The 14,986-nt window shown below is 44.8% G+C and overlaps 1 protein-coding gene and 2 non-coding genes across 4 annotated transcripts; all 3 read left to right on the top strand.

Moving 5' to 3' along the window:
- Positions 1–1,604: 1,604 nt before the first annotated feature.
- Positions 1,605–7,416, top strand: RPSA (ribosomal protein SA). 2 transcript variants are annotated; one of them, XM_045904007.3, is made up of 7 exons: positions 1,605–1,757; positions 2,559–2,724; positions 3,849–3,967; positions 5,584–5,829; positions 6,565–6,693; positions 6,803–6,968; positions 7,244–7,416. In XM_045904007.3, exons 2-7 carry the CDS (start codon positions 2,592–2,594, stop codon positions 7,336–7,338), a joined length of 888 nt encoding a protein of 295 aa, XP_045759963.1. In that variant the 5' UTR covers positions 1,605–1,757; positions 2,559–2,591; the 3' UTR covers positions 7,339–7,416. The 2 variants fall into 2 exon arrangements, with proteins under 2 accessions (XP_045759963.1, XP_064445895.1); XM_064589825.1 differs by lacking the exon at positions 1,605–1,757 and adding an exon at positions 1,808–1,825.
- On the top strand, positions 3,426–3,576 carry LOC123835029 (small nucleolar RNA SNORA62/SNORA6 family). The gene has a single exon (XR_006788589.1). It is a non-coding gene; the product is annotated as a small nucleolar RNA SNORA62/SNORA6 family (small nucleolar RNA).
- On the top strand, positions 5,891–6,045 carry LOC123835027 (small nucleolar RNA SNORA62/SNORA6 family). The gene has a single exon (XR_006788587.1). It is a non-coding gene; the product is annotated as a small nucleolar RNA SNORA62/SNORA6 family (small nucleolar RNA).
- Positions 7,417–14,986: the final 7,570 nt, after the last annotated feature.

Here is a 14,986-nt window from a genome sequence, read left to right as displayed (position 1 = left end):
GAAAACTGCCCCTAAAAGCCACCCATTACCTTTTCATAGAGCTACTTCTTTTTCTTGTGAAAGCCAAAATGTCTCCAGATATTTTCAGCAGTTTCTAAGGATGCTTATAGCCATGACTAAATTTACTTCTTTCCTTCTATATCAGCTTTTTAAACTGCAATGGGGTTTTGTTGCAATGTAAAACAAACTGTGTTCCTCAGAAAATTTCAAAAATACTAAAAATGAGAGGGGAAAAAAACCCAGTTTCTCTACTTGTACATTAGCGGTTCTCACCCTGGCTGCACATTAAAATTATCTAGGGAGCTACTTTTAAGAATCAGATTTTTTGGGGAGCCTGGGTGGCTCAGTCGTTAAGCGTCTGCCTTTGGCTCAGGTCATGATCCCAGGGTCCTGGGATCGAGCCCCGCATCGGGCTCCCTGCTCAGCAGGAAGCCTGCTTCTCCCTCTCCCACTCCCCCTGCTTGTGTTCCCTCTCTCGCTGTCTCTCTCTCTGTCAAATAAATAAATAAAAAATCTTAAAAAAAAACAAAAAAAGAATCAGATTTTTTAAGTCCTGGAAATGTAATATAATATACAACGTGGTGACTATAGTTAATACTGTGTTGCATATTTGACAGTTGCTAAGAAGGTAAAAGTTCTCATCACAAGTAAAACAAACTTTATAACTGGATGGTGACAGATGTTAACTGGATTTATTGTGGTGATCATTTCACAATATATACAAATATAGACTGTAGTACAACCGAAATTTTTATGTCAATTATACTTCAATTTTAAAAATCGGATTTTTAAAATCGAGGCTGGGCATATGTTTAAAAGCTCTCCAAGTGATTCTCAGGTGTGGCGGAGATTGAAACCTACTATGTAATTTAATAACTTGGCTATTTTTTTACCATCATCTTTTAAATGTATAGGGCTTCAATTATTTATTCATTTCCAGAGCGAGACCCCTCCCCAGGGAGCGGTGCAGGGAAGGGAATCTTAAGCAAGCTCCATGCTCTAAGCAGGGCTCCATCTTACTCTGAGATCATGACCTGAGCCAACATCAAGAGTCGGTAGTTTAACCGACTTAATCCCTTTTTTTTTAATTGAAGTACAGTTGACACGGGTTTCAACTTTTTAAAATAATGTCCCTCATCCGGAAGTTCTTGTTTGTACATAGAGTATCTTTTGAATATTTCTCGGTGGCTGCATAGTACTATATGAACAGAATACATTTTTAATAACCTATTGATACTCCTTTTCTTCTATTAAAAAAAAAAAAACCTTGCCATCTGTACAGTCTTTCCCTTTTAATTTTTTCAGGAAATTTCCCGTAAGTCAACTTTCAAACTCTGAATTACGGACTGCCAAATTGTCCTTCAAGAAATGAAAGAAATTCCAGCTTTTGTTGATCGAACATTTAGGCACGTTGTGTTCCAGCTTCCTACGCACGGAAACCGCAACTTCGGGCAGGTAACCCGCTCAAGCTCCCGGCGACCAATCGCTGAGCTAAAGTCGGAACCGCTAGTACTGGCCGCCTACAGGCGCTCGATCCTGACGAAGTACTGCAGGGGCGGCCGCACAGCGAGGAACATCTTTGCGGCGCCGGAAAGCACTAACGGTCGCAAACGGCTCTGCAGAGTCAGGGCGCCCATCCGCGCTTCCGCTCGGCTTTTTGTTGTCATTGGCTGGCGGAGGAGTATTTAAGGACGTCATTTCCGCCCGCCTGTCCTTTCCGAGCTACTCAGGGAAGGGTCCATACGGCGTTGTTTTGCGTGAGTGCCTTGTGGGGTTCCCCAGCCTCTCCGAAAGCCACCAGAACAGCTTCCTGCTGGAGTGAGGGGTGCGAGGACTGGGATGGAAGCTAGGAGGGAGCGCGGGTCTGTCTCCTGCCGGCGCGCTCCACCACTGCCCGGCCGCGCGCACGTGGCTGGGCTCGGGCCCGCGAGTCCCCACAATGCCCCGGGAGCGCGCGGAGGTCGTGCTGGAGCCGGGGCGAGGCTGCCGACCGGCCTGCAGCTGGGCGGCGGGGCTGTGGAAAGCATGGCCCACGCACCGCGCTTCGATCGCCCCGGACCCTGGCACTCGGCCGTGAGCTCAGGCCCAGGCGCCAGTTTACAGCAGCTATTTAGGCTGTTGGTTGTTCCCGTTTGTGTTAAGATTTTTGGCACGGTTTTGCAGGAAATTAGTTGTAACCCTAGAGAGAGAATTCTGAAGCGCCCGCCTGCAGTCTGTTTGAAAACAAACTTGTTCGCATCTGTACTGCCGTTACTCATCCATGCCCTCACTCCGGGTTACTTTGGAGTGTTCGTGGCCATTCACCATTTTCGTCTTGTTTAATTATTTAGGTGTTTTTTCCCATCTCCACACTCAAAAGATTTGCTGAAATTTTATAACGTGTGGGATATGTCTGTTGCGTTGTGTCTCATCCCAGTAGACTATAAACTGAAAGGTGTGGTCCTTGGGTTGCGTTTAAATATGAAGGTGTTTGGCTCTTGAGTAGGTAAGAATGCCCCTGGTCCCTTACCCACTTGTCACTGGAATGAAAATGACTGGATTGTTAACTTGTTTTTCAGGTTTCCGTCGTAACTTAAAGGGAAACTTTCACAATGTCCGGAGCCCTTGATGTCCTGCAAATGAAGGAGGAGGATGTCCTCAAATTCCTTGCAGCAGGAACCCACTTAGGTGGCACCAACCTTGACTTTCAAATGGAACAGTACATCTACAAAAGGAAAAGTGATGGTCAGTTGCTTTGATTTGTGGGGAAGGGCATTCCAACTAAGCACTGAATGAAACCAGATCACTACTTTGGAAATAAGCTTTAAAACTAAGTAAAAGTGGGGTGCCTGGTTGGGTTAGTCGGTAGAGCATGTGACTCAATCTCAGCGTTGTGAGTTTGACCCCATGTTGGATGTAGAGATAACTTGTAAGAAATTAAAGTGTTCTGGTGGTTTTGGGAAGGATAGCTTTCTGGGCTTCAGTGTAAGAGTATGTCTGTTGATAGGTTATGGGACTTGGGTTGCTCCATGAAAGAGCTGTGAGCTATGATGAGGAAGCTCATTAGTTTTATTTTCTACAGTGCCTTGTATTTCACAGGTACTGATACAGGTCCGTTTGAGTTCTGAGAGTAAAGTAGAGCAAGAGATAGGAAAGAACAATTAGGCTTGGAAGGGAGTAGAAAAGGGAAGGTAGGTTGTGAAGCCTTTGTAGTAAGGCATGTTGGGCAAGGGAGTGCTTCAGCTCAGAGATGCAGCCACTGAAGGCCGTAAACGTGGGAGTGGCATGTTGTAAACCAGTTTTGGGTGAATCTGGCATGGAGGTAGGTTGAAAGGAAAGTGGCTAGAGGCCAGGAAGTGGGTAAGAACTTGTAGGAATCCATATGGGGGCCTGATGGAGGCTTAATGCAGGAAAAGAAAAAGATGCACTTCGCCTACTGAATCAAGGGTGCACACTATTAAAGCTCAAGGTTGAGGCCAGCCGTGGCCAATGAACTTCTGAGTGTCGGAAGTGTGCTATAAAAATTGCAGGATTTTCGCTAACACCAGTAGAGCTTGCCTCTATGACTGGAGTTGGATAGTACTCTCTGCTACATTCAGTTTTTAAAGATTTTATTTATTTATTTGACAGAGAGAGACACAGCGAGAGAGGGAACACAAGCAGGGGGAGTGGGAGAGGGAGAAGCAGGCTCCCCGCAGAGCAGGGAGCCCGATGCGGGACTCGATCCCAGGACCCTGAGATCATGACCTGAGCTGAAGGCAGTCGCTTAACCAACTGAGCCACCCAGGCGCCCCTGCTACATTCAGTTTTTAAAAGAAAATCCATTGCAAATTAGGTCAGGTGTTACAAAGCCTTTTGCTATCATCTAGGTATCTACATCATAAATCTGAAGAGAACCTGGGAGAAGCTTCTGCTGGCAGCTCGTGCCATTGTTGCCATTGAAAACCCAGCTGATGTCAGTGTCATATCGTCCAGGAATACTGGCCAGGTTTGTAAACAATATGCTTGGTTTTTATTATAAAAAATAAGCTTACAGACATTGTGGGATATAGGGAAAAGTATAAGAAAATAAAAATACTCTGTAATTTAACTACTTATACAAATCTTGTATTGCCAGTATTCTGTGTCTGCAATATACATACTAGGCATCTGATGGTTTGTTGCGCTTCAGTTTTCAAGAAAGGTTTTCTAATAGGATACCAGTCCTCCAAGGCTCATCACATCTCCTAAGAGAATCTTTGCCAACACAAGTAACTTAATTTTTTTTAGTGGCCAGTGGGATAAAACTTGTATTTTGCCCTATTTCTGTTTTGACAGTTTTTTGTTGAGAAAACTAATGAATTTCTTGAAAATTAATTTACAGTTGACCATTGAACAACACCGTGAATTAGGGGCACTAACCCCATGCATGACCGAAAATCTGTGTAACTTGACTCCCCAAAACTTTACTAATAGCTTACTGTTGACTTTCAGAAGCCTCACCAATAAGAAAAGCAGTCAAGTAACACATTCTGTATATGTATTATGTACTGTGTTTTTAGGAATAAAGCAAGCTAGAAAGAAAATACGCAGTACTATTAAAAAAAAAAAAACAACATAAGTGGATCTGCGTGGTTTAAACCATGTGGTGTTCAAGAGCCCACTAGATTAAGAGCTCTAGTAAGGATTTCAGTCAGCCCATTTGTAATTTGAAAAGGATGTTTGACTTGGATTTTGACAGGTACTTAAATTGTCTAGTGAGACAGGTTCTTTTGTCCTTGTTTAGATTGATGGTAAAACTGGTTCCCATGAATTTAGGGTGTATTTTGCAGGGGGTTATTCCCCAGAGGCTGGCTTGTGACAGCACTTAAAGTAGGGTGCATAGTAGAAGACAGTTTTTAATTACTACTGTGAATGAACTTAGTGACAACTCACCGTGGCTTCCCTCAACAAAAATTTACAGAGCATCTATATTGATAGTCCAGGCAGTGTTGCTAGGGTTTTGGGATATAGCAGGAAAATACCAAGTCTGCCTTTCTGAAGGGATGCAGGAAATACATTTTTATGGAGGTAAAAAGGAAGGGAAGGGAAAGAATGTGGGTATATTCCTGCTTTATGTAGGGTAGCTGTGATGAAATTGGACCAGATCATGGAAGTGCTTATTGGTTGTCAGGCACTGTCATATTGATGAATTTAATTTTCATGACCCTGTTGGAAGCACACAAGTAACCTGCCCAAGTCACTCACAGGAGTGGCTTTCTTGGTTCTTGAAACCAGGTGGTGTGGCCCTGGAGCCTGCAGATGTGAGGAAGCCAGTGAGCCACAGGGGCCCTAGGGGATTGAGAGTGGGGACAGCATTCCAGGCAGAGGGCCTTGGGGTGGGGTATGCTTAACATTTCTGGACCCTAGTTCTGTAAGTAGTTCTCAGGTAGCACAGAGGACAAAGAATTGCTGGGTGTGTGAAGTGCTTTGATGTTTTCATTGTTGAGCAGGGAAGATGGGAGGGCTCCCAACTCCATGGGCTGTTGCAAGGTGGTTACAGAATTGGGTGTCTGCACGTGGACACTTGGGGAGGTCTTTGATGCGTCTCTGGAGCACTGCTAACTCTTGATGTTAATTCTTAAGCGAGCTGTGCTGAAATTTGCTGCTGCTACCGGAGCCACTCCTATTGCCGGCCGCTTCACTCCTGGAACCTTCACTAACCAGATCCAGGCAGCCTTCCGGGAGCCGAGACTGCTGGTGGTTACTGATCCCAGGGCTGACCACCAGCCTCTTACAGAGGCGTCCTATGTTAACCTGCCTACCATTGCTCTCTGTAACACAGACTCTCCTCTGCGCTACGTGGACATTGCCATCCCTTGCAACAACAAGGTAACAGTGTGATGACATACACTAGAGCCTCGAGAGCGCTCTCGAAACAGTTGGGCATTCCTCTGCACATTGTTAGAGCTTGGAGTTGAGGCCGCTGGCTGGCCGATGAACTCACAAGTGTAGGTAGTGTGCTACACGAGGGGCAAGTCTTTTCGCTAACACCACAAGGGTCTCTGGCCCAATGAGTGGAGTTTGATAGTAATTCTTGCTACAAGTATAATTCATATGTGTCAGCTTTAAGGAGAAATCCTTTTTGAATGGTCTGTGTTTTCTTTTCTCCATATTTCTTAACTGCTTGGGCCTCACATGTTACTGGGCCTTTTCGATTTTCACAGCAACTTGATGAATCCTGCTATAAGGTCCTAAAAAGGTGGGTTGCGTATGGTTCACATTGGTCCAGTTTACTGGTCTCAAAATCTTGGTTCCACATAGGAATCACCCAAAGAGATGTTTTAATACCAGTGTCCAGACACTCGTTCAGGTATTTTGTTTCATTGCCTAGGGTGGAGTCTTGACAGTTTTTTTTTTTCTTTAATTCCCATGGGTCCAGTGGCAATCAAGGTTGAGACCCACTAATACACAGAGTACTCCTTCTTAAAAATAAGCACTTAACAAACTAAGAGACATGTCTCTCGTTGATACCAGGGGTCTAGATGATGGGACAGATAGGTGGGATGGGGAGGTGCATGCTGTTGGGGGTTGACCCAAGAGTCACTTAACCTGGCACTCTTGCAGGGAGCTCACTCAGTGGGTCTGATGTGGTGGATGCTGGCCAGGGAAGTTCTGCGCATGCGTGGCACCATTTCCCGAGAACACCCGTGGGAGGTCATGCCTGATCTCTACTTCTACAGAGATCCTGAAGAGGTAAGCTTCCTCCACAAAGGCCTGTGGTCACATAAGCAGATCAGACATCTTGGTCTGCTGCTTTGAAATAAAATTTGTCTCTATAAACTTTTTTTTTTTCCTTCACCAGATTGAAAAGGAAGAGCAGGCCGCTGCTGAAAAGGCTGTGACCAAGGAGGAATTTCAGGGTGAATGGACGGCTCCAGCTCCTGAGTTCACTGCTACTCAGCCTGAAGTTGCAGACTGGTCTGAAGGCGTGCAGGTGCCCTCGGTGCCTATTCAGCAGTTCCCTACTGGTATGTGTTAGGATAAGTCAGGCTGGTGTTTCGGGTTTTTGGTATTCTTGGTTCAACTTTTAAAGGATCTCCATGGCTACGTATGTAAGCATTGAAAGGTTCTCATCCCAGTGTGCTGTAGCTGTGCTAATGACCTGACAGGTTGAATTCAGGTGTTTTTGACGTGGTGTGGCTGGCCTTGGGTGTTTGTCCTTCCAAGTGTGTGGTTGGTGGAATTCAAGGCCCAGTGTTGGCGGGAGTGGGGCTGACTATGTTTTTTGGTGTTTCCTTTACAGAAGACTGGAGCGCCCAGCCGGCCACTGAAGACTGGTCTGCAGCTCCCACTGCTCAGGCCACTGAATGGGTAGGAACAACCACTGAGTGGTCTTAAGCTGGTCTCCCACAAAGGCAAACAAAATGGGAATAGAAATGGAAAAGGTTGACGGAAAATAAAGTTTGTAAAAGTCGAGTCCATTTCTGTTTATTTGCATTCCAGATCAGGAAATGCCTGGGATTACTTCAGGTCCTGACTTGTTTACTTCTAAGGCCCACTTAAGAGAAACTCTCAAAAGATACTGGTTCTTACTTGAGAGTTTTTCACTTCCTTTTTGTGTAAGGAACAGCTGTGCTGAAAATAGATTTAGGGGCGCCTGGGTGGCTCAGTCTGTTGAGTGTCCCACTTTTGATTTCAGCTCAGGTCATGATCTCAGCGTTGTGGGATCGAGCCCCATGGGCGTGGAGCCTGGTTAAGATTCTCCCACCCCACCCCCCACTGGTGTGTGCTCCCAAAAAAATTGATTTAAATAATTGTAAATAGGTGGTAGCCCTGGGAATATTTTTTCCAAGTTCAGACCTGATACTCTCTCATTGCCATCTGCCCTGGTAAATTGTGGAGCCAGAGTTCGAGTACATTGCTTTTCAGTGACAGCCTTGCCGTATGCAGTTGTGTGGCCAGTCCTCGAGTAACATACGGTATTTGAAAACCTGCCTAGGGCAAAGGTGGGATGCAGTCTTCTATTCGGGAACCACTGGAGGGGCCCCAGCCTGTCACCAGGTCAGCTTGCCTGCTGGTGCTGGGAGGGTTGTACAGGTGTATAAAAATGTCATCACGTTGTGCTCTTTATTTTTGCCATTTTCTATGTACTTTCCATTCTATTTAAAATGCAGCACTCCTGCATTAATTTTACAATAACATTTGACCCATTAAAAATTGTAGAGAAAGCAGGTGGACCCAGGTTTTTGAGGAACCTGAATGAGTTAAACATTGATTCACTCCCCTCTTGGGAGAGCTATAAATATCCATGTGACCTGATTCCCAGGGCCACTTCCAATAGTGAAGGGACCCCATAGCTCAAGCATCATTAGCTTCATGGGGATTCTGCACTGGCTCTGTGCAGAACAAGTTTGGATGCCTCTACCATAAAACTGCAAAGCTCCAATGTGCTTAGGCCTTGAACGCATAGCACTTTGTAGTGCTGCAAATGGTCATTAACACCAGTTAATTCCTGCAATCAGGATGGCTGGAGGGAGGAACGAGGTGCATGAGGAGGACCAGAAAGAAAATTGGGAGTTGGGGAGAAGTGTACCTCGTTTAACAGCCTATCAGTATGTTTTGGGGTGGAGGGGAACAAGAGAGGAAAACTGCCATTTCCTGGCAACTTAATCTGTATTCTGGAAAATAATGCTGACATCAAAGGCTGACACCCATCCCTGCTTCCAAGCTGTGTGTGCTAGTGGCCAGGACCTCCAAACTAGAGCCCTTGCTGTTTCTTTTTGCTCCTTGCTCGGGCACTTGTCTCCTGGCATTCACACGGTAGTTCCACAAACAGGCTTCTTTTTTTCCTAGAATCTTAAGTTCCTAAACTTAAGTTCAGAGCTAAGAGCACCAGCTGGCCTCTCCTGGTATGGTTGGTTTATGCCCAGCGTGATGCAGCCAGGAGATGGAAGTGGAATTTTTCACAGATCTTACCCACCTGGGTTTAGCTTGCACAGGGCTTCACACCCTCTTCCTGCCTCCAGGAGAAGTATTCGATTCCGTTTCTCTTGTCACAGCTGCTGAGATTCTGCTCCAGCTGGGGACCACAAGGTGGCCCAGACAAGCCACACCACTCTGGGACAACACAGCTGCCCCCTGGCTGCAGAGCCAGTACCTTTACGCCAGCACGAACTGGAATAGGCATTTTTAACCAATCCAAACTTGTTTCGGCTTGATGGTACCTACCTGATGATTAGTCCCTAAGGCCTGCTTAATCTACGTGACAAATTAACGTCCCCCTCCAGGAGTCCACCCTGCAACTGGCGGCTTTCCCCCATGGGTGTTAGCAGCCTTGATCTTCCCGGGGACTGCTGGAGCGAGGAGGACCTTCCCTCCCTCCCCTGCCCTGCATTTGATTTGGCCAAGGGGGCCGCCTCCTTTTTTTCCCTTGGCACCTCTCCCATCTCTCTTCGCACTAGGACAGTCTTCCAGGACGCAGTAACTCCATTCTCTTGTTCCACCTGATCTTGGAAACTGCTGTGAGTAACACATGGCTTACGATTTTTTTCCTCTTTATTGTGGAAACAATACCATAAGAAGAAATGTCCAGCTTAAGATTTTTCTTGTTTTTATCACAGCTTCCAGCTCTTGATGTACTTCTTGGGTTTTGTTTTCTAAACTTACAGAAACTGAATTCCATCCAGTTTTGTAGAGTTCCCCCTTTTCTCCCTCTGCTTTCCTAAATACCTTGGGGGCTTCTCTTTCCATAGAACATGTTTCCTAGTACATCCCGTACAAAGGCAAATCAGCATCCCCGCTGAATTCAGCCTAACACAGAACTTGACGCTTGGTAGATACTCATGAGTGAGTACTCTGAGTGAACAGAGAAAGTGGTTAAGAATGGCTCAGTCAGTTAAGCATCCGACTCTTGATTTTGGCTCAGGTTGTGATCTCAGGGTTTTGAGATTGAGCCCCGCATCGGGCTCCATGCTGGGCATGGGGTCTGCTTGGGATTCTCTTTCCTCCTGCCCCTACCCCCTTGAGTGCTCGCTCCCTCCCTCTCTCTCTCCCTCTTTCTCTCTCCCTCCCTCTTTCCCTCTCTGATAAAATCTTTGAAAAAAAATAGTCTTAGAGATTTACAAAGCATTTAAGAAAGAGCTGGAGGGTTAAATTCCATTTGGTGAGCCTCAGGCTCCCAACAAGGCTTGAGGTGCCCACTCTTGCACATTATTCGGCAGCACAGGGCTCACTTCACAGGCAGCTGCATCACCTGCTCTAAAACTTCCCTAGGGTGTTAATAGTCTGCTCCCCTATGTCAAAGCCTTAATCTCAAACGGTGTTTTAGGGACATGTTACAGTCCCCAAGGTTGGCTTGGGCTGAGGTCTTCTGGTGAGGGGGTGGGTGAGACTGGTCTGGTCTGGGCCATGGCCCCGCACCAAGGACACCCTCACCCAGTGACCTGTGAAAGGATTCTGGCTGTTGCATTACCCTGGACATCAAGTGCTATGAGTGAGGCAGATAGCAGAGCAGACTTGGGAATCAGCTATGCCTGAGATGTTGAAAGCAAGCCCTGCCTAGCTCCTTCTCGTGTGTGGCTCTGGGCAAGAGATGTCTTCCAGTGGCCCAAGTGGCCCCAGCATGGGGATAATCATGGGGTTGTGATTCAGAGATTGTTATGCACAGCAATTAGCCTGGATCCTGGCATGTAGCAAACACTCATTCTATGTATCACATTGTCTTTTGTTAGTGCATAATTTTTTTTTTTTTAAGATTTTATTTATTTATTTGAGAGAGAGAGAATGAGAGACAGAGAGCATGAGAGGGAGGAGGGTCAGAGGGAGAAGCAGACTCCCCGCTGAGCAGGGAGCCCGATGCGGGACTTGATCCAGGGACTCCAGGATCATGACCTGAGCCGAAGGCAGTCGCTTAACCAACTGAGCCACCCAGGCGCCCTGTTAGTGCATAATTTAAAAAGAATTTTTAATTGTAAAATGCATTATGTATGCAGATGACTACAAAAGATATATTTGTATATTCTAGAAAAATAAGAATCAAATGAAAGCCTCTGTAATCATTACATGGGTTTTGAAATAGAAAGGTACCAGGACCTGAGAAGGTTGTCAAGTGAGTCTCCTATTCCTTGCTTGCCCCTGTAGTCACAGGGTTCCTCTCCTGCAGTCCCTTGGTTCACTTGATTTACCTAAGTGCCCTTTCAATCAAGAATTGTTTAGTTTCCCTGTTTTTGAGTTTCCTATAAATGTATTCCTAGCATATTTTCTTGTGTCATTGGCTTCTTTTTTTAATTTTTAATTTTTGGGGTGGGGGTAGGGCAGAGGGAGAGAGAGAGAATCAACCTCACAACCCTGAGTCATGATCTGAGCCAAAATCAAGGGTTGGATGCTTAACTGACTGAGCCACCCAGGAGCACCTTGTGTGATTTACTTCTTGCCTTCAGTGTTATTTTTGTGCTTTTCAATCCAGTTGCCATGTTCCTACAGAATCATCGATGATATCAGTATCCTGCAGTGGCCATTTGGGTTGTTTCCACGTTCTGACCATTATCAACAGAACTACTTTGAATATTTTTGATGGATCCTGGTGGTTCAAAATATCCCCACTGTGGCCTTCTACTCTAACTTCACCAGATAATGTCAGATGGTTTCACAATAGTATACAAAATCCTATGAAAACACAACCACAACCCTCAGTACCTTGTCGTGAAAACACCATCCTTTCTTCACAGCTCAGAACTGCTGCCTCTCAAAATCTAGGGGCTGTCGATGCAAGGTCTGATCCTGACCTCTCTTATTCTACCACTGCTCTAGGAGTCAGTCCCTGGGCCAATGCCACACTGTTCTTCCTCTTTACTAGAATTTTATAACCTATCATGGCAATAGGGACGGCAATCCTCCCTTCCTCTTCTTGATCATTTTGCATTGTTACATACATTTTTTAATCAGTACAGTTCCACTATAAATCCAGTTGGGATTGTATTGATTCTATAATTTAGAGCAGTATTGACTGACATTGAGTTTTTCAGTCCATGAACAACCTATATATCTTGCCAGTTTCTCATTTTATGTCCTTCCCTCAGTGAAATTTTATAATTTTTCCCGAAGGGGTTTTGCACATCTTTTGGTAAATTTATTCCTAGACACTCAAGATATTTTAAATTGTACTCTTTAAGAAGCCACTATTAGGAATCCTGTTGTAACAGCTTAATCCATATTCTAAGTAACATAGATATCCAATGGTAAATGGTAAATGTCACTATTGCCATGGGGCTTCTGACTCTGCCTGAGCAATCCAGACCTTTTGTGCAAGGCAAGAATGACCTTATTAAATTCCATCCATGAAAAGCCTGCTCCAAACCTACATGCCACACATTGTAGTCATTCAGTAGAGCAGAACCTGTCATACTTCTGGTGCTAAGTGCAGCAGGGTTCACTTAGGAATAACCCAAGAATTACCCAATTTTATCTCTGCAAAGAATCTCAAGTAAAATAAGAATTCAACATTCAACATATTTATTAAGGACATACTCTAGGCCAAACATTCTAAGCACTGGGGATAGAGTAGTGAATGAAAACAAAGCTTGTGACCTTGTGACCTATATTTTGATTGGGGAGGCAAGTAATTAGTTAACAAGGAAACCGTTTTCTATGGCAACAGAAGTGAGGATGATGGGAACATGGAGAAGATACCTAAAACAGAATCATAGGCATTAAGCTATAGAAAGAAGCAAATGGAAAGTATTATTGGGGAGAATCAAGAGAGTGAAGAAACAAACCCTTCTGGAAGGAGGAGTCTCAGCCCAGTCTCACCAAGTAGAGCTGAGAGCGGTCTACCCTCAGGGGGAGCTGGGGGCCTTTACCATAGGCCCTGGAGTCTCTTGGAGCCCATGCTGTGTGAAAGGTGTAGATCTCCCCTGTCTGCCCCACAGAAAAGTCACCTAAATTTTTTCCTTCCCTTTTCCTTTAGATATTTCTGGATATTAGATATTCTGGAAATGAGTTGGAAACCAGGAAAATAATCTCTTAACTGCATAGACATCTACCCCCAGTTCTGCCCCCTGTTGTACCCTCACTGGAAGACAATGTCCCAAGGAGCACTCTCCCCTCTCCATGGGTGGTTGGCTCAGTTCACACTGGTATGAAGAGCACCCAACATTGCCAGAAGTGCCCACCATCATGTCCCCACCAAAAGTCCTTCCACTACCTCCTCAGCCACTGACCTCTGCATTTCCTTCTATCCAATACCCTATCCCAACCCAAAGGTGTCTTCCATTTATGATTTGCAAGAGAAAGTTACAGCTTTAAGCTAAAAGTAGTCCTCCAGACCATCATGGCCATCCATACATAGGACTCTTCTCAGGGCCTCAAAGGCTTTCAAGCCTGAGGGAATGAATGGGCTGGTTTGACATTTGTTTCAAAATCCCTTATAGAGGATTTTTTTTTTTTTTGTATTAGTGTATATCATTTCATATAGATATAATTGTGTTAAGTAAACTCGTGTTTCAAAACAATGTTTATTAATACTCTGCAATTTAGAAATGAAGAAATATCACAATTTAAAATATAATGGACAGATTTAACAATAAGACACTGTTGGAGAGAAGTTTGGAGAAAAGTTAGAAAAACATGAAAAAATTACAAGGAGAACAGAGACAGAGGGACAGAAAATCAGAAAGAGAAGTTAAGATACACAGAGGGTAAAATGAGAAAGTCAAACATCTAGTTGGGAATTGCAGCAGGAGAGAGAGAATGAGGACAGTCAGTGTCAAAGAGAAAAGGCTGAAAACTTTCTGAAATTCTCACGAATCCACAAATTCAGGAATCCCACTGTGTACCAAGTAGGATCAATTCTTTTTTAAACATTTATTTATTTATTTGACAGAGCACAAGCAGGGGAGCAGCAGAGGGAGAGGGAGAAGCAGGCTCCCCACCAGGGAGGGAGCCTGATGAGGACCCTGGGATCATGACCTGAGCTGAAGGCAGATGTTTAGCTGACTGAGCCACACAGGTGCCCCAAGTAGGATCAATTTTTAAAAACCTATCCTTTACATTGTTGAGGAATCAAGGAAACACCAAAAACAAAAGTGTTCTTAAAAGCAGCCAAGGAGAAAAAGAACACCTGATTATTCCCCATTAAGAGTGACCGAAGACAGTTGATGGAGAAAAATGAATGGTCAACCCAGCTCTCTTATCCAAGAACTAGGACAATATAAGGACATTTCCAGAAAACAAAAATAAAGTTAATAAGGGGGGAAAAAGTGATGCTGGTGGAAGCTGTGACCCAGTGCTGGTGGTCCACCAATGTCCATCCTCCCTTCTTCCATAGTAATAGCTCCCCTGACTTCTATAGCTGGGCATAGGCTGAGAAGCTGGTACCTCAAATTACATGGTGGTAGAATGTTTGGTCAGGTTTCGAGGCCTGCATTACTTTGGATGGTAGACTATAATTTGACCAAATCTGTAGCATTAGGGAAATGGTAGGAAAGATCCAGAATGATGGCTTATGTTGACAATTTTTTGACTGCTTTAAGCAAAGTCATGAGAGAGACAAGAATTCCAGCTAAATCTGACCAGCCTGTAAAGCAGCAATGGAAGGATCCAGAGTTTTGCTAATACAGGCACATTCTATCTTTGGTATCCATATACTCAGCCAAATATTTCTGTACAACCAAGTCAAACAGTTATGAGCTATGCAATGGAAGGGGCAAACTTTTTAGGGGAAAACTTTTTTTTTTAAAGATTTTTATTTATTTATTTGACAGAGACATAGCGAGAGAGGGAACACAAGCAGGGGGAGTGGGAGAGGGAGAAGCAGGCTTCCCGCCGAGCAGGGAGCCCAATGTGGGACTCGATCCCAGGACCCCGGGACCATGACCCGAGCCGAAGGCAGACACTTAACCGACTGAGCCACCCAGGCGCCCCAGGGGAAAACTTTCTTAACTCTTTGGGAAGATGGCATGCAGGAAGGTGAGATTAAGGTAGGATTAAGGTGTTGTTTTCCATTACAAAGCTACCATAAACAAGAAAAAAATCTGGCAAAATCAGATTA

The sequence above is a fragment of the Mirounga angustirostris genome, unplaced genomic scaffold (assembly GCF_029215605.1).
Source record: "Mirounga angustirostris isolate CCGP_5_RB_7025 unplaced genomic scaffold, mMirAng1.0.hap1 SCAF_1, whole genome shotgun sequence".
Lineage (NCBI taxonomy): Eukaryota > Metazoa > Chordata > Mammalia > Carnivora > Phocidae > Mirounga > Mirounga angustirostris.
The sequence above is the reverse complement of the archived record's forward strand: the minus strand, read 5'-3'. Positions and strand labels throughout refer to the sequence as shown.